The 19,094-nt window shown below is 46.4% G+C and overlaps 1 protein-coding gene across 2 annotated transcripts in view; it reads right to left on the reverse strand.

Moving 5' to 3' along the window:
* The window catches only part of JAM2 (junctional adhesion molecule 2), a 326,071-nt gene that overhangs the window by 135,524 nt on the left and 171,453 nt on the right, over positions 1 to 19,094 (reverse strand). For both annotated transcript variants that reach the window (XM_086934037.1, XM_086934036.1), the window contains exon 2: positions 10,026 to 10,091. In XM_086934037.1, coding sequence (XP_086790163.1) covers positions 10,026 to 10,091 — 66 coding nt within the window. The remainder of the gene's footprint in view (positions 1 to 10,025; positions 10,092 to 19,094) is intronic.

Below are 19,094 nucleotides of genomic sequence, written 5' to 3' on the forward strand. Positions count from 1 at the left end.
TGATGGGGGAAAACGACGATAATAATCGCTCAACATATATTGAAGATTAAGCAACAGGTCCAGCGGCATTTGTGTGGTAGGCGCTGACACAGGAGCCCGACCAGAAGGCTAAAGGAATTGTTCCTCCTCATCCTGCTCCATGTCTTGAAGTTTTATAAGCAGCTCGATGGGCTTCTGGCTGCAGGTAAAGTGTCATCTTCATAGGATTCCTCTTCCTCAGAATCTAGTAATTTTTCTGGCATTTGCAATGGAGAAAGAGTTGTCAAAGATGAACCACGCTTTTCCAAAATTGAAGCTGTGGTAGACGGTGAAGGCAGAGGTATTGTGGATGGCTTGGATGACCAAACTTGCATTTCCGTACAGGTTGACAGTGGGGGCGTGGACGGTGCCACCGTCGACGGTGAAAAACCTGTATCTGACTGAGGAACAAGAATCTTCTTCGACAGTGTGTCCTTCGACGGTAACATTGTCGTCGACGATGACTTCGTCGAAGGGGGTGTCTTCTTCTTCGTCGACGATGATGTCGTTGGCGGAAGCGCCTTCTTCGTCGACGGGGGTTTTTTCTTCGTCGAAGAGGATGTCGTCGACGGTATCTTCGTCGACGAGGATGTCGTCGACGGTAGGTCTAGCTTCGTCGACGGCAAGATGTTTGTCGACGTTCGAGTCGACGACGGAGTACTCGTCGACGGTACCTTCAGGATCCTCGTCGACGGTGGGCCGTCGACGATAGATGGCACTAGCTTCGTCGACGAGATGGGTCGAACTTGGACCTGAACCAACGTCGACGGTGAGGGGGCTGTAGACATCACCATTGCTGGTTTTGGTGAGAAGAAAGTCACCGTAGATGTTGAAGAGGTGGCCACGTGAAGAGATGGCGACGGTGAAGCTGTATTTGACGCTGAAGTCGTCAAAGGAGCAGCCTGAGGTAACATTTTATGAGAAGCTGTTTTGGAAGATGCATATTTTCCAGTTTTCTTTGAGAGTGTACTAGGACCAGATTTAACAGGTGGAGAAGCCTTTTTTGAAGTAGAAGGCGCACCAGAATCCTGAGAGGATTGGGCTTTTTTCAACACCTTCGCCTCAGGAGAAGCTAACTCAACCTCAGCTTTCCTCTTCCTAGAGGATATAGAAGACCCTGAGGCGATGCACCCTACCTCAGAAACGGGGTTATCTTGGTCCTTTATCTTCTTGAGCCACAGAAGAAGACGATCCTCTCTGTCCCTGAGGGTTTTCTGAGTAAAGGTCCTGCAGATTTTACACTCCTTCACCTCATGATCTGGATACAGACAATATATACATTTTTTGTGAGGATCCTCCTTGAACAGCCTTAGCTTTCCACAGGAATCATAAGCCCTAAAAAGGAATTTAGAAGTAGACATCTTTAGAAGGTAAAAACCAACCAAAGTAAGAAGAAACTGAGCAGAGCTCAGGGAGACTCCCTTCACACGACGTGCGGTAGACAATCTGAGAGCCTGAGCCTCTGGGGAGAACAATCTGGTGGGTGCTGTCGCCTGATTGGCTGCAGTTTGGCCTATACAAAATGACTAGGATAGTCATGAGTGTGGGAGCTTTTGCTCCTGTAGCTTAGGGCTACTTTACTTCCTGGTTGGTTATTACCAAGGTTTCTTGGTTATTACAGGCATATTATTGCTCTTTTATGTACCGTGGGACTCCCACTCCGACGACGGGGAATGATTCAGGCATGTGAATCTAGGAAAGAAACCCCAATACTGGAGAAGGGTATTTTCTTTAGTAAGAAACGCACACAAGTATTACTATCCATTTACAAACGTATCTATATTATACTTCAAGAAAACAGTGCATTGCGTTTAATGGAGAGAGCCGCCTTTTCTTGGTGGCTTCTTCATTTCAAATAGCCCATTTGAGCAGGTGATGCTCGTGAATTTAACCAGCAAAGTGTACACCAGAGAAATCGTTCCAAAGAGGTATAATGATACACGTAACAGCATGTGATGAAAGAGAAATACTCCTCGAATGCCCCCTTTAACAGTTGTGCCAGTAAGCTAAAGTTGAATGTAGACAGACACAAATTTAGAGACAACAGGTCTGGCTGACAACAAAAGTTGTATGTAACGATAAAAAGAAAGTAGTGATGTTGGGTCTACACATAAAAACTGGGCAAGAGATAATGGGGGCGAATAGCTGTTTTTTTCTCAACATGCAAGTTCACATTAAAATTGGGCGTGTTTATGAACTTATAGTCTAGAAACAAAGGGGCACACCAACACCTGCTGACTCGTGAGCCTAGGTTTCATAGTCGACCAAGTATTTTCTTTTACAGAAGGATATAAAGATTGTATACACTGAAGTTCTTGTTAACAATTTTGCAATCTGAACCACCAGTTTCACTCTAATTGGCTTTATTGTGTCTATGTTATTCAGCAAAACTGTACTCCTTGTATGTTTATCTACCAAAGTGCTCCTACAAGCTACACGGTCCACTTTATATTGCTTAATCTTACAAAAAGAATTAATTACTAGACACAAGAGACACATGACCTGGTGAACAGTAGTAAATATTTATACCGGACCCAGACATGGGGGACCTGTCCAGGTTCGGAAGTACCCTAAAAAATGTATCAGGCAACAACAGGTTTCATTATAATAGTGGTTATTGATTTTCAGGTCTATCTAGGTCAGCTTCTCCAGCAAGATCATTCAAATACAAAAATACAAATTCCACTCTCCTTTTCTTGTTTGTATTAGATGCATTTGACATCACAGCCAATGCTCTCTACTAAACTCAACTCTTTGTTTTTGCAAAACTGCTTGTGATCGTGCTACTGGCTCAATGTTTTTTTTTTTTTAAAACCTTTATTGAAAAAGACATGAAAATACAAGAACAAGTATACGGCAACCGTGGGTCGGCTGGCATCTGTCACAATACAGTACTGGATAAAAGGTACACTGCCCTTCAGCCGACAACCCATAGGGCCCGGCGGCAAGTACAAACCCATGTCTAGCCATATGTACATGAAAAGGAGAAGGGAAGGTTTTGATTTTATCTTTTTTGGAAAACAACCCCCCCAACCGACCAACATAAGAAAAATACTGCAAGGGCTCAAAGATAAAAAGAAACCAATCTTGGTGAATCCTTCTGGAGAGGGGCACCGCGTCTGCACAGTTGCATTGTAAACAAACTGGATGTCCGGAATGGAATAGAAGAGGGAGCAGGTAGTATGCAACAATACACAGATGGAACCTGGAGAGGAGGGAATGTCATGCTAAGGGGACTGGAGATGTTCCGGTGACGGCTCAAAGGGAGGGGTGCAGATCTCACCACAGTATTGATTCCACTGACCCCATATTCTACCCAACTTTTTGGGCCTGCCCCTGGCGACATGAACTGTTTTTTTCACGGAACATGCACCAATCCATGTTCCTAGACCAAGCAGACAGACTCGGAGGCTGCGCCGACCCCCACAATTGCGCAATGTCACGTTTCGCAATCATGTTGCCCAAGGTGGCCCACTGCGTTTGGGCAACATTATAGTCGTTGGGCTCCCATACATTAAGCAGACATCTCTGAGCCTCAGGCAGAAGCGAAACACCCGTCACCTCAGACATAACACCATGCACACGGGTCCAGAATGATGAAACCGCAGGACATTCCCATATGATATGGAGGAATGTACCCACCATACCACAGCCACGCTTACACAAAGCATCCGAAACAAACCCCATCTGCAACAATCGAGGACCCGTAACATACACTCGGTGTAGGATTTTTAATTGTACCAGTCTCAGACGAGCCGGGATAGCCACCTCCTTTGGAGAGGATATCGCCACCTGCCAGTCCTCATCGTCAAGCTCCACTCCATCGCCGGTCCAAGACGTGCGGAGCTGCACAAGAAGGTCCACCCGATGCTTTATTAACTTCTTATATATTAACGAAATCGTACTGTCCGGGATATGCCCGTCCAGCACTCTATCCTCAAGGGGCGAGGAGTCCGGGACAGACGTCCCAGGCAACATCACAGAAGAAAGGGCGTGCCGAACTTGCAGGTAACGAAAATTTCGCGAGGGCCGAGTTGAAACTCCAGTCGCAGCTCCTCAAAAGATTTGATCTCGTCCTTCCGCAATAGATCACTCAATTGTGAGGCCCAGTAATACCGACGGATTTCCGGCAGCGCAATTCCGCCATCATACCATGGAAGTGTAAGCTTAGCCAAGGCAATTCGGGGACAGCCGGCCCAGATCAGTTTCCTTTGTAAGCTTTCTACCTCACGGAAGTAGCTGGAGGGCACTAGGTCTAACGTGTTCTGGAGAGCATACAGAAACCTGGGAAGGGACATCATTTTGAATAAGGCTGCCCTACCCACCAGGGACAGAGGTAGCCTATTCCACGCCTTCACATCTGCTCGCAGCCGAGCGAGCGGGGGAAGCAGATTGAGCCGGTATCTTGTCGTCGGGTCACGTGAGATGTGAATGCCTAAATACTTAAATCCGGTGGGCGAGACCTGTATCGGACAAGTACGTGGTATTAGTGGGACATCCTCCGTAAGCGAGTATACACAGTACTTCGACCAATTAATGACTAATCCCAAGTTCCTGCCAAAGGAGCTAAGGGCATCAAATAGCACTCCCAAGGATTTCCGCGGGGAAGTTAGGTAAAGAAGAATATCATCCGCATAAAGCGAGATGCGATCTTCAAAACCGGGGGCCCACCTGATGCCTTTGAGAGAAGGCTCCCATCTCAACCAGGCAGCCAAAGGCTCCAGCGCCAGAGCAAAAAGCAACGGGGAAAGGGGACATCCCTGCCGTGTACCTCGACCCAAAGCGAAGGGAGCCGACACTCTTCCGTTAACGACCACCTGGGCCAGGGGTTCCTCATACAGCAAACGGACCCAACCAATGAACACCGCCCAAAGCCAAACTTAGCCAAAGCCGCCCATAAGTACGGCCATTCCACAGTGTGAAACGCCATAGTGGCATCCAACGAGACCAAAATGGCCGGTTCACGCAGAGTATCCGCTCTCGCCAGCACGCCATGAAGGCGACGTAGATTGAGCGCAGTGTTACGGGCAGGAATAATACCGGATTGGTCCGGATGCACCAGATCACTTATAACGGTTATCAATCGGTTGGCCAACACCTTCGCCAAAACCTTGGGTTCGACGTTTAGGAGAGAAATAGGCCTGTACAAGGCACACAACTCACGTGGTTTGCCCTCTTTGGGAAGCACCACAATGAAGCCAAGCCGTTGATCTCGGGGAAGTCGGCCTCTCTCTCTCGACTCCAAGAACATCGCGCGAAGATATAACGCCATTTTGTCTGGGCACAACTTGTACAGCTCGATGGGCAGGCCGTTCGGTCCCGTGGCTTTACCAGAGCGAATGGAGCGAATAGCGAACGCTACCTCATCCGTGGAAAAAGCCGCCTCAATTCGCTCCCTATCGGATTCGGACAGACAAGGCAAAAGACGGGAATCTTCCTCAGGCCGATCCGAAACCGGAGCATACGAAAGTGCGAGGCAAACTCTTCTACTATCTCCAGCGGATCCGTCACACATACCCCATCCTCACGCTCGATCACAGGCACCACACGACTCAAGCCGTCCCGTTCCACACTATCAACTTCCCAGCTTTATCACCCACATCATACAGACGGCCCATTTGCTCCCGACTCATGGCTTTCGCGGCATTCATGACCAAGGCCTTATAGTCAGACTGTTTTAATTGCAGGATATGCAACTTCTCCTGCGTGACTCCAGTATCAAGTTCTCTCTCTAGAGTGACCACCTCAGCCTCCAGCCGTTCAACCTCCTCATTGTGCCGCCTCTTCGCGCCAGCGATAAGCGAGAGCGCCTGGCCCTGCACCACAGGTTTAAAAGCCTCCCAGAGGGACACAGAGGACGAAACAGAACCTACATTCTCTGCAAAATAAAGGTCTATAGCTTTAACTAACCCCGCTCTAGTCTCTGGAGTCCGGAGATGCCAGGGATTGATTGGGGCGATTCGGCTCCCAGCGTTCAGATGGAGATCAATATGAACCCACAGCGGGGAGTGGTCCGAAATGCCTCTGGGCAAATGTCGGGCCTCTCGCACTGTCGCGGCCTGGGCAGCGGGCACAAGAAGATAATCAAGCCTAGCCAGACTCCCATGCGCCCCAGAGTGAAAGGTATATTGGGCCTGACCCGGGTGCAGCATCCGCCAACAGTCTACCATACCAAATGTATCTAGCAACCCACTAAGACCAGATTGGGATGGTGTGAGCGTCCTGGGAGGGTGTCGATCCAGCGAACCATCCATGACAGAGTTAAAGTCACCTCCCATCACCAGAAGCCCTTCGGGGAGCCCAAGCAACAATTTACCCAAGTCAACAAAGGTGGTAGTCTGCAGGCCAGGGGGAACATAGACCGAAAGGACAATAACAGTTCTTCCCTCCCACCTCCCAACAATTGCAGCATATCGACCCCTGTCATCCAAAATCTTATTGTCTACCTCAATGGGAAGGGAATTACGAAGCATAATACCAGCACCTCTGGAGCCCGAAGTAAACCCCGAGTGCGCCACCAGCTTGTATTGCATGAAACGTATTCCCAACCAGGTGCGTTTCCTGCAGGAGTATGATGTCGGGAGAGTGACGTTTCACATATTGAAGTACAATCCCCGCTTTATCTTGTCCCCCAAGCCATTGATATTCCAGCTCAAGATCCGCAGCCCCCTACCCCCCATCCCGGAAGTAAGAAGTCAGGTCCACCCAACCCCACGAAGGAAACACAGAAATAGCAACAATACGTAGCCTCAAATGCAGTATGAACAAAATAGAAAAAACCCAACCCCCCTTCCCCCAAACCCCAGAACAACAACCCCCCACACTGCACCCCTGCGAGGAACCTAAAAACCACCCCATTCAGCAGTGTGCCTGTCGCCCTACCCCAAGAACTAGAACTACAGATGAAAAGGAAAAACAACACCCGGAGGAGGAGAAGTCCCGAACCCCCCCACCGCCCCAGGGTCCCAATTTTAAAAGTCATCGACCCAAAAAAAGAAAGGAACGAAATATCGTAACACAGTACAATGGAACATATTCCGGTGCCTCTACTCCTCCTGGTCCCGTTGGCCTCCCTCAGCACCACCAGTGTTGTCATCATTGTCTCTAGGCGTGGATAAAGTATCCAACCAGTCACTAGCCACCTCAGGCATATCGAAGAAGAGCACCCGCTCATTGTGCTCAATGCGCAGACGAGCAGGGAAAAGCATGGCATACTTCATGCCCAAATCCCGTAGTCTACCTTTCACCCCGGAGAACGCCAGTCTCTGCTTCTGCACCAGGGGAGTGAAGTCAGGGTAAAAGTTAACGGAGGTATTCTCAAACCTGGTGGGGCCATTGGTCCTCGATGCCTGCAAAATGGCGTCTCTGTCTCTATAATTGAAGAGCCGCGCAATGATGGGCCGCAGGCCGTCCCCTGTGTTCGTCTGCCGCCCGGAATCCTATGGGCGCGCTCCACAGCAAAAAGCTTGCTCAGACCTTTAGGGGCTAGATGATTAACAATCAGGTCTTCCACAAGAAGGTCCGTCGATCGATCTGTCGATGTCTCCGGAACTCCTATAATGCGAATGTTATTTCGTCTAGAGGGACCTTCAAAATCCTCGAGGTGGCGGGCAAACCGTTCGCTGGAGGATCGAAGGGTGCGGACCTCGGTCTGGAGCTCGGACACATCCGAAGTGAGACTGGCAGTCTTAATATCTAACGACTTCACCCTCTCGTTGGTTTTCCCCAGATCTGCCCTGATCAGGCCCACGTCCACTGCCACTGTGTCGATCTTGGCCGCCAAGGTCTCGTATTGTTGGCCCATCGACGACTGTATGCTGGCGATGGCTCCCATAATATCTCGTAGAGTCGGTTCTTCCGATTCCTGGGCGCCACTACTCATGCCCTCCGAGGTTTTCCCAGTCCCACTCGGCGAACCCTTGTTCCGAGCAAATCTGTCCATAATGGAAGCCTGGGTCCCGCCACCATGAGTTGTAGTCTTGACAGGCCATTTGCCGCCTTCAGACCTAGCCGCCATGGTGGATAATCTGCCTCGCCGGGGCTTCCGAGATCTGGTATAAATGGCTCCCTCGAAGGAAAACTCCACAAGGTGTTGAAACACAGGGCACAGTGGGGATTAGTCAGGGAGCTGTGGTAGCCAGCAGGCTCGAGATCAGCTATCTCCAATCCTCGCGACCAGGGAGGAACAAAACCGAAAGTAGGTCCCGGGCGTCCGTCTCTCGCCACAGGCCGTTGTTGTTCAACTACTTTCGGGGTGCTCCCAATGCCCAAGGTCCGGGATAAGCCACGATGTAGGCCTCTGGGCTCTAGAAGGAGCAAGTCGGGCATCCGGCGTCCAAATCAAATTCTGAAAAGGGTCTTCCAGATCAGGAGAGTCGCGTCAAGAAGAACCCGTCGTCTAAACCAGGATTAGTGCCAGGATAGTCGGTGGAGGCAGCGAGGGTCTCGGGAGCTCACGCGACCATCTTGGATGCGCGCTAAGCTCCTCCCCCTCTACTGGCTCAATGTTAAATCCCGAACAGGACTACCCGAATTTAAGAAAAAGAGTGCAATAACCATCCTGAATGATAAACAATAATTTCCAATCACAGTTTTCACCTGGGCAAGTTGATAAGGCTTTCCTTTCTTTCCGTTGTTAATTTTAAAGATAATCTCTATTTTTTGTAACAGGGTTTAGCAATATTGCAGAACTATTTTTATTAACTCGGGGCTAAATTAAGAATTATTTATTGTTAAAAAAACTTTGATACTTCATGGTGAATTATAATTACATCCTGAACACAAAAAGTTAAAAGTAAAATACACCGGTTAGTTAAAATGGACCATTTATTAGGTAAATAAGAATCAATTAACACTTTGAAACGCATTGCCTTTCCTGTATGTTAGATACATATGTAAGTACGTATGATATTTATAGAAAGTAAAGCTATCTTACAAGCAACTGTTGTAGTGTGTTGGGGTTTATGAAAGAAGATGTGAGCAGAAGCGTGCAGTGGACAATAACATGGATTACACCCAAGGGAATAGATGTGAGGAGAGGCTTAAGGTGTAGGTTTAGTGTAGGGATGATGGAAAGACGAGTGGAGGCAGCTGGAAAAGGGATGAAAAAAGAATAGGAACTAGAACTCTTCATTGTGGGTCCAGCAACTGGATGAGAATGCTCTGTGATGACGTTAGCAACGACTTGCGGAAGTGAAGGGAGGTGCTTGATGGACCCGTTCTGAGAAGGTATTTTATCGGTTCCATCTTGTACTTCCAAGTTGATTGATACATCTATTGCATATTGCTTGTATTCCTGCAGAGGCCATGTTTATATATGTCAGTTGTGGGGTTGCTATGGTGGATGGCTTTGTACAATGTGCAGGGGCCTTTGAATATGATGTGGACAGGCAGAAAGAGAGCGGAGTTCTCTGAGCACCAGTTTTTTGCTTCCACAATTTGTTAAGAACTTTTATAAGGCTGTCCACTGCAGGATGGATGTACATTAGGGGTGTAAGGTGGATTTTCAGGTTACCAAGCCCCACATCAGTGCTGCTTTAATGTATAATTTTTAGTGAGCGGTATAATTTATAGTGAGCAAGAACGAAATTCATAGAGCACTAACCACAAAACCAGACCAACTGCATCATTGTACCCAAGAAACACAGAGGGAAATGCTATGCTCAACTGAGCGTAAGTAATAATTATATCAGGGCTAGAAGTTAAATGTTATTAAAGTGGTCTATGGAGCCATTTCGTCAGACATCAGCTTTATTAGATATGTCAGCTAGTTGTAAAGGGTAGCAATTCAACCTCAGGTACAACCTTGAATGGAAAAAATGTCCATCCAGCAAGAAGGTGCTTGGAATCTTGGTACTGTTAGACTTCTCATATGGAACTAAAACATTGACACACATATATTATAGCTATAAATGTATAGATATGTATACATGTATACACACACAAACACACATAAAAGGAGGTAAATAGGACACAATATTTCAGTGCTATAACATTTTATAACGTACCATCAAATTCTGTTGCTTCCACTTTGTCATTATCTGTCATGACAGATACTACCATCACCACATTACCTGAGCAGAGAAAAAGAAAAAAAAGTGTTATATATCATTTCATTTATAATACAGTGGGGTTTCATCTTGTGTAAATGTAGTGTCACAGATACACATGTTCTAGTTTGGACCAGCAATTCATAATTTAATGCTAATTTATTATCAATGGAGCACTAGCTGTTGTCCAGGGCTACCTTCAGAAAGTTTACTGAAAAAACTATTAACATGTATTCGAAGACAAAATAAGTTTTACTGCCATTGAAATTGAAAACAATGTAGAAATGTGGCTACTTAAGTCACATGAATACGGCATCAAAAAAATTATAGACATAAATGACAACCTCAGAGTGAAAACATGTACTTGAAATTAAAGTAGCTTAAAATCGATAAAGAGAAAAATCACAAACATGATAATGGTTTCAAAGAGGGATTTCGACAGAAAAATTCAATCACATTGGGAGAATAACAATAGCGACCATACAAGATAAATGTTGCCCCGGTGGGCATGACATGTTATGCTATGTTTATTAGTAAAGAGCATTATCTCCGGAAGGATATTCTGGCGCTGAACATTTGTTCCAAGCCCAAACTACATGATGGCCAAATATGACATTTATCAAATCAGTAAACTTTAAAAAACATTCTATGTAGAAAATATTATCTCGGACATCAATCTGTCTCTCAGTATTGTACAGCTGCGGCGATCTACCAGTACGCCTTTCAAAGCATTTGCAAACTCAAATAGGGGCTACGATTCTAGTATATTCTTTCTATATTTGTTAAGTAATAGGACGCAGGTTTGCGACTCTTGCTTCCAGATTCTTGAATTCCCTCCCTTTGGAAATCCGCTCCTGCACTAACCTCCTAATGTTCAGGAGACAGCTTAAAACCTGGCTATTCACTCAGGCCCAGGTATAATCCTCCACTGCCCGGGCATCTGCTAGTCAGCGCCATGAAACCTCTGGGTGTACGTGCGCTATATAAAAGATTATTAACATAACATAACATATCTTACTGCATGCAATATCAGTTCTATTGATCGCTTAAGTGAAATGGGAACAGAAGGCACCGACACAACAACGAAAATGTTAACAGAAAGGTATTTTCAGCGTGAGTTTATCCAAAGCATTCAGTACAAGGCGCCAGCTGATATTAATTTTAGCTTTGCTTTAGTTAAAATAAACATTTTAGTTATCTGCGTATAGCTCTTCTTAACAGGCCTTTGCAGGTCTTAGTTCATTTACAACAAATCTTTTCATTGAAACCGCTTGATAAACAATATTAAATATATGTCCTAGGTAATCTCTCTAGGCCTTGTGTGGTCCCAAAGGAAGGCATCCACAGCCTTACTTGCATCAGCAGAGGAAAGAGGCACGCACGGCACAAGTCCTAAAAAAAAGAAGTGAGGGGACTAACCTAGTTAGGCAGTTTGCAAGTGACATCACAGTGCATGACATCAATCAATCAATCAATCAATGCATTTATATAGCGCACTACTCACCCGGAGGGTCTCAAGGCGCTAGGGGAGGGGGGTCCACTACTGCTCGAACAGCCAGGTCTTGAGCTGTTTCCTGAAGGCAAGGTGGTCCTGGGTCAGGCGGAGGTGGGTCGGGAGGGAGTTCCAAGTCTTGGCAGCCAGGTAGGAGAAGGACCTTCCTCCTGTGGTGGCTCTTCGGATCCGGGGGACGGCGGCAAGGGCGTGGCTGGACGATCGAAGCTGGCATGTGGGAGCGTAGAAGTTGAGGCGGCTGTTGAGGTATGCTGGTCCTTGGTTGTGCAGGGCTTTGTGTGCGTGGGTGAGGAGACGGAAGGTGATTGTCTTGTTGACCGGGAGCCAGTGCAGATCTCTCAGGTGTCCGGAGATGTGGCTGCGTCGGGGGATGTCCAGGATGAGTCGTGCTGAGGCGTTCTGGATCCGCTGGAGTCTCTTCTGGAGTTTGGTGGTGGTTCCGGCGTAGAGGGAGTTGCCGTAGTCCAGACAGCTGGTGACGAGGTCCTGGGTGACCGTCTTCCTGGTCTCGGTGGGGATTCACCAGAAGATCTTACGTAGCATGCGCAGGATGTTGAAGCACGATGAGGAGACGGCGTAGACTTGTCTGGACATGGAGAGGGAGGAGTCCAGGATGAAGCCTAGGTTGCGTGCGTGGTCTGTTGGTTTGGGTGCGCTGCCCAGGGCGGGGGGCCTTCAGGAGTCGTCCCAGGCGGAGGGTGAGGATCCCAGGATGAGGACTTCTGTCTTGTCCGAGTTCAGTTTCAGGCGGCTGTTCATCATCCACTTGGCTACTTCTGTCATCCCTTCATGCAGGTTGGCTCTGGCGGTTGCGGGGTCGTTGGTGAGGGAGAGGATCAGCTGGGTGTCGTCGGCGTAGGAGAGGATTTTGAGGTTGTGTTGGCGTGCGATGGCCGCAAGGGGGCTCATGTAGACGTTGAAGAAGGTTGGGCTGAGCGAGGAGCCTTGAGGAACGCCACATCATGTCGCGTGACAACACGTCGTGTGACATCACGTTGCGTGACATCACACGTGTCATCACAGGAATTGACATCACCAGAAGTGGCATCACAAGCCACGACTTTACAGGACGTGGCATCAGATCTTATGCCCTCACATATATGTTTAGCAGGGCTATCATGTGTATGTTTAAGCACATTGCGAGGATAATGGCAAAGGGAGCTTAAACCCCCAGTTTTATGTCGCACATTCTGTACATTCATTTACAAACATATAATTTATTGTATATGTAATATGCAAGTCTGGTGTAAAGCGCTCTGACACTCTGTATTGGAATGATGAGTAGGGCTATACAAGAAACAAAATGGTGCTACCTAAATTATTTCAACGCCTCCTCAGGGGAAGTAAGCTCTATATAAATTCAAATTTTTGGGGTAAATACTGGGAAAGACCATCACATCTGACATTCTTACAGTGCATGCAAATATCTCCTAAACAGGGACTGAACAAAGTCAAAAGCTGCCTCTCCTAAGAATGTGTGAAGTGCTAACAAGCTTTGAGCCTGTGTTTCCCCACTGCTTCATTTGCATCAGGTGTGAGGCTCCCGATTGCTCCCAGCCAAGAGACTAGAACAAAAGGAGGCCTGATTACCCCTCAAATTCAGCCTTTGTTATCTAGGCTTCCCCGTGCCCCTCGGCGCCCGGAGGTAAGAGAGGCTACCGCGGTCCTTTACAGCTCTCGGCAACATGATGGTTTGCAAGTTGAGGGTATTGTTTGTTTCTTTGCGTTGGGATTAGCACATCCACAACAAAGGTCTCCTCTCATGCCCACAGGTATCATTACCCCGTGCAGAGGGCAGCGTTTTGTTTGGAATAAGAATCACAGCCCGCAGAGGACACTGCGGGTTATTAATGGGTAAGCCTATTTGTTGTCCTTAGGAATTGCAGGACTTCAGACACTGCCATGCGATGGGTACTCTCACGGTTTTCCCACTTTTCTTTTCTTATCTTTCCTTTTCAGGAATCCAACAGATGAGTTGATGAGATTATTTTTGCGGATTGAAAAAAGTCATATATCTCGTATTCTGGAATGCTAAAACAACATTATGGTGGTCCAGCTGTTTAGGTGTTTTAGACATTTGACATAAGACTGGTTAGAGACACAGTTTCTTTATTTTCTCTTCACAGAGTGTGGTTGGTCCTGAGGAGAATCCCAAGAATTGAAGGGATTCGAAACGCGTAGACCATCGGGTCTGCCAAGTTGCTCTTTTTGCTAATTATTTGCTTTGCAATTATTGTGGCAACATTACACCGTACTGCTATTGTTTTATTGTTAATGTACTCAAATTTTTGTATGACTTAGGAGAAGGTGTAGTTAAAGATAATCAATGGTCTAAATATTATATGTTGGCAGACCCAGTGCTTTTTCAATTGGTGTATTCAATCCCCGTTTGATTTGGTACTGTGCAGGATGAATGTGTGAGGTGTGTTTGTGAAATGACTGAATTGGTTTGAATGAAAGTACATGTGTGAATTTTGGGCACTTTTTCTAGTGTCCACCCTTATTGTTTGTATATTACTTTTTGTTATAAATGTGTTTGAATCTTAAATGATCTGAAAAAATTAATTTTTCAAATTAAAATAGCTAATAAATAGCATCGGATGCATTGTACAGGTGTCTATGCATTTATGAAAGATTGGGCTTCTGAATGAGGTATCAGTACTGGCAATTCTTTTTGTTACTAAATTTGAGTAGGCTCAGCCTTACTGATTAGAGCTAGACCCTGTTTTGGTATTGGTTTTGTTATGGGCCCAGCAGGAGTCTAAAATCAGAAAGCATTGTCCCCGCCTGCACTTTGTTGCTTGTTGCAGATGGAAAGTAGAGAATGTGCAGGCGCTGCTGAAATGGGATGCATGGGAGGAGCAGACATTGCCCCCTGAAAGGGATGTGTCCTGTCTCCCCCACACACAGTGTGTTTGGAAATTACACGGGGACGAGTTCAGCATATTATTCAGCGGGCCCAAATTCTTGGCTGGGTGGACAGTGTTCACTCAGTAAAAATAGTGGGTGGACACCGTCCACCCGCGTGTATCCCTGACTCGTGCCTGGATAGAGGCACCACCAAAGGCTCAGGCCTTTAATGCATGATGTGCATGCATCATGGACGTGCATCGAAAGAGGTGAACATGACAACACCTGTGCCGGACATCAGGCTAAATAAAATGATAACAGGGATAAGCACTGCATATTAAAAGCCACAAACTACTTCGGTGGGAAAGAAAAGCACACAGTGGATTGCAGAAAAGGGTTTAGGAATAGGAGCTGGTAACACTGCAATGGAATATATTTCAGAGGAAGGGGTCCCTGGTGAGGTTGAAATACCTGAAAAACACACACACACGTGTTTGAGCTATAACACCCTGCCCTGGGGATACTACAAAAGGTAATGTTGCATCCCACTCATCAGAGGTTGACAACTGGTGAGACATCAATCACTAAATAAAATGACACAAAACTAGGTCAAAAATATAAGACGTAACTAAACGGGGAAGAAAATTAAATGCTTCTGATTATAACATGTCTGAGTTGATTCAAATGCTTTCCCCCAAAAAACCTCAATTTCTCAACACAACTTAAAAATTCAACTGCAATAATACAAATTTGAAAATCGTTATAATCGATCAAGACCACAATTGTCATAACATTCAATGGGATAAAGCATTACTAAGTTTTCTGGTGGGGGGTGGGAGAGAGGAAAACATTAAGTGGAGCAGATACAAAATTCTGTCGCCAGTGCAATCGGACAGTCACCTTCTTCCCCATCCTTTATCTCATTACTTCCAAATTCTCAACTCCGCCCACTCATGCGCTTCTGAATTCATTCTTGCTCTCGAACCTGATGCAACTGACGCTCCTCCACCACTGCCCATTAATGCATATCCACACTCTAAGTTAGTGGTGGCCGGCATGGCTCGTGGGTGACGGGGCAGGTGGGTGGGGGGGATTGTGCATTTGTCCGTCCACCCCAGGAACCTGTTCTCTTCCCTCCAACACTGGACCACCGCCCTAGTATGTGCAGGCCACTCTTTCCCTACTCTCCGAGCATAGAGCAAGTGCTCACAGTTTCCCTTAGGCATTGCCAGTCTGTCAATTCCATATGCCGGTTCGAAGCTGTCTGCATACACCCAGTCGTTCACTACCTGCACCTGGGGGGCCCAGTAGTACAGTCGCACGTCCGGGAGTGTCAGCCCCCCATCGTAAACCCCCCTAGTAAGTTTGTTGAGCGCTATTCTGGGAGTCCCACCATTCCAGAGAAGTGCCCGCACTGCCTGTGAGATACACGTGAACACTCCCTGGGGAACTGGATATGGTGTATTTTGTAAGATATACTGCAGTCTCGGCAGGGCAAGCATCTTGAATAGTGCTGCCCGACCCATGAGAGACAGCGGGAGGGATCTCCAATGACTGACATCAGCCGGAGGCGCGCCAACTGGGGTTTAAGGTTTTTATTGTTACCATAGCCATTTATTGACATCACACTAGGTAGGGTGAACATAATGTAGGGATTTGAGTCTTGAGAAAGGTCGATAACCGATTAGGGCTTCATTGTTGGCTAAAACATGTATACTCATGAAAGATGCCAGAATAAATATCATCCCTGGGTATCAAATAACAATTTTTAATTCTGTCAGAGGCACCTCCAATAAATTAAATTTTTCACTATACATCGAATCCCGCTCTCTCAACAATATATAAAAGCTCCAAGATTTGGTAGGGCCCACCCAAGCTGAGAATGGTATTGGGTGTACAATGGATCCCAGGATGAATCAAACACTTTTCACAATAAATTGGTCAGGCTTACTGCCTTTGTTGTATGATTTTAACAATTAACATGTTGGATCTTTGGCATCTGACATAAGTTTTCACAAACCTCCAATTAGGCTTGTCATCATAACCAACACAAGACTTTGGAATTGAGCATAAGCATTCTCACAAGACCCGATCCATGATGGTATCCCGATGCAGCGATGTAACAATCATAACGAAATCGATTTTGGTATTCACTATGACACCACCGTAGTACTCAAAATAGGGGTTGTCTCATTACCTGTTCCTGCGAAGTAATGGTAGCAAGCGCCCCCTTAAAATCATTCTAGACTTTAGGAAGGTCGCACCACCTCTGTGAATCAGTATTAGATAATTTTCATTGATTGATCCAGGGTCTTCAGTCTACATATGAACATTTCGTCCTGAAGATGGTCTTATGGATGATAGCATAAAACAAGACTGAAACGTCAACAATTTTACCCATTTTCATGTATAAGGAAACTCTCTGGAAATGTTCATTGTCTAACCAACTCTCCTTATTGAAAATGTTTGAAATGGATCATTACAAGAGTGTTGATGAGAAATTAGTTGCTGTATAAACAATCTATCTCACTTTTGTATTTATGTGTTTTGCATTCTGTACCCTTATTTTTAAACCAATTTTTCTACATAAATCAAAAAAAATTTTTTTTAAAGGTTATACACCCAGTTTTTGTTTTTCTTGGTTGATACGCTCGTTTTGAATAAATATCATTGACTTTGATAGTTTGTTTCTTTTGGAGTCACTTATGAGGGCTCTATAGATAAAGTTCTTTGAATCCACAAAAACATTTTTTGTAAAAAAAAATCCCTTGTAGGCACGTTTACTTTATTCTGATTTATATTTACCCAAGCCTCCAAGGGTTCATTGGGTTGCCCAGTTTTGTGGTCAGTACTTTTAGAGAGTTGACATTTACTTACTTTAGCCATTTGGTGCCTTGTGTCGGTCTCTGGAATACATGTCTGTTGTTGGGGACAGCTGGCTTCCAGCATTCCCTCTAGACAGCCACACACAAAGGTTGGTAGGTGTACCTCACTGGGCATCTGCATGCAGATGGGCCATCCTGAGCAGGATGGGAAGGAGGAGCAGACATTGCCACCTGAAAGGGATCTGTCCTGTCTCCCCCACACACAGGGCTGATTACCCCCACACCTCCCCCTGTAGTGAGACGGGAGCCAAGGAAGGAAGAGAGGGCCTAAGTGCACTTCAAAGACTTCCTTGAAGTCTTCCCCACTTCAAAGGCCCCACTGGGTATACATACTGGATCACTGACACTACCAAATCAGTACACTTTTGGACCTGCGACTACTTTGACAGGAAGAAGCTCGGCTGTGCTGCTGAAAGGACTGTCACACTGCTGGACTTCTGCTTTGCTAGGCTCTACCTTGCTGAGCTGACCTGGCCTGCGGCCTGCAGTTCTCCTGCCTGAGAGAGAAGGAATGTACCTGCATCACTTGAACCCAGAGTGACGCCAAGGGCTTGCTGGCTTACCTCCTGTTCCCAGGTCTCAGGGATACCAAAGACTTGAACCACCTGCATATGCACCTGGACTCTGCAAGCTGTGAGTCTGCCCGGTCAAGTGGTGCCACTCCAGTCCTGGACCCTTGGAAGTGAGGTCAAAGGTGCTCTACATCCAGAACCCATGCATCCTCATCGGAACTGGCGCACCTCTGCCTTTGCTTAAGTTGAAACCACTGCATCGCTGTTGCGTGGAACGGACCCAGCCCATCACCCTCGGAACCAGCGCATCGCACTCAGAATCAACGCTTTGCCGCAGTTACATGGAGTGAACCCAATGCATCGCCCTCAGAACTAGACCATCGCCTTCAGAATCGACACCTCGCCTACTACGGAAGCAGTAGCCGCGGATTGCGCCCAGAACCAGTGCTCGCACATCGTGGCTGTTGCATGGAGAAAACCGACGCACCTCATCCCCTGTGTGGCTCAACACCGACGCATCGCCTCGGTGTCACCTCGCAAACCCTCGGAAAACGACGCATCCCAGATCAAGGTTCTTTGGTTCAGCAGGCCCACGTGGGGCCCTGAATCTGGTCCACACTCCATGGCGGTCAGCCTGAACTTGTGAATTTTCCCTGGTCTAGCGTGACCAGATAACCTTCTAAGCACTATTTTGACATTTGTTAATTTAAAAAATCATATCTCGACTTCTACCTGATGGATTTGTCATTTGGGCTTGTTTTATTTATAAAATCATAATCTATATTCTAACTTGGTGAGGAGTCTTTTCTTTATTGTGTTATTGTATGAAGTGTTGCATAAATACTTCTGGCCACCATGAGTCATCCCTAGTTCAACACTTAATCCTAAAAAGGGAACTGTAGCTCCAGAGGAGGACAGAAGAGATTCTACCAATTTGGGAGTACAAGTCAAAGTCCAAAATGTGGATGTCACAGAGTTCTTGTCAAAGCTCAGAGGAAGATCATTCTTATGGAAGCATACCTCTGTCAACCAGAAATTCGATTTCTAACACAGTTGATCAGCGGTGAGGAAAAGACTTGTGTTTTTGCAGTGCCATTCAGTAATTAGGTGGACACTACCCATCCACACCCAAGACCATTTCGAATTTTTCTTCAATTTTTCACTGCTTTGCATTTGATTCATCCTCTACATCATTCAACTGGCTGGTTTTGCAACTGGAACCACAGAGTTTGAGCTGACCAAGCTTGAACATTACAGAGTGCTCAGC

Source organism: Lissotriton vulgaris, chromosome 8 (assembly GCF_964263255.1).
Source record: "Lissotriton vulgaris chromosome 8, aLisVul1.2, whole genome shotgun sequence".
Taxonomy (NCBI): Eukaryota; Metazoa; Chordata; class Amphibia; order Caudata; family Salamandridae; genus Lissotriton; species Lissotriton vulgaris.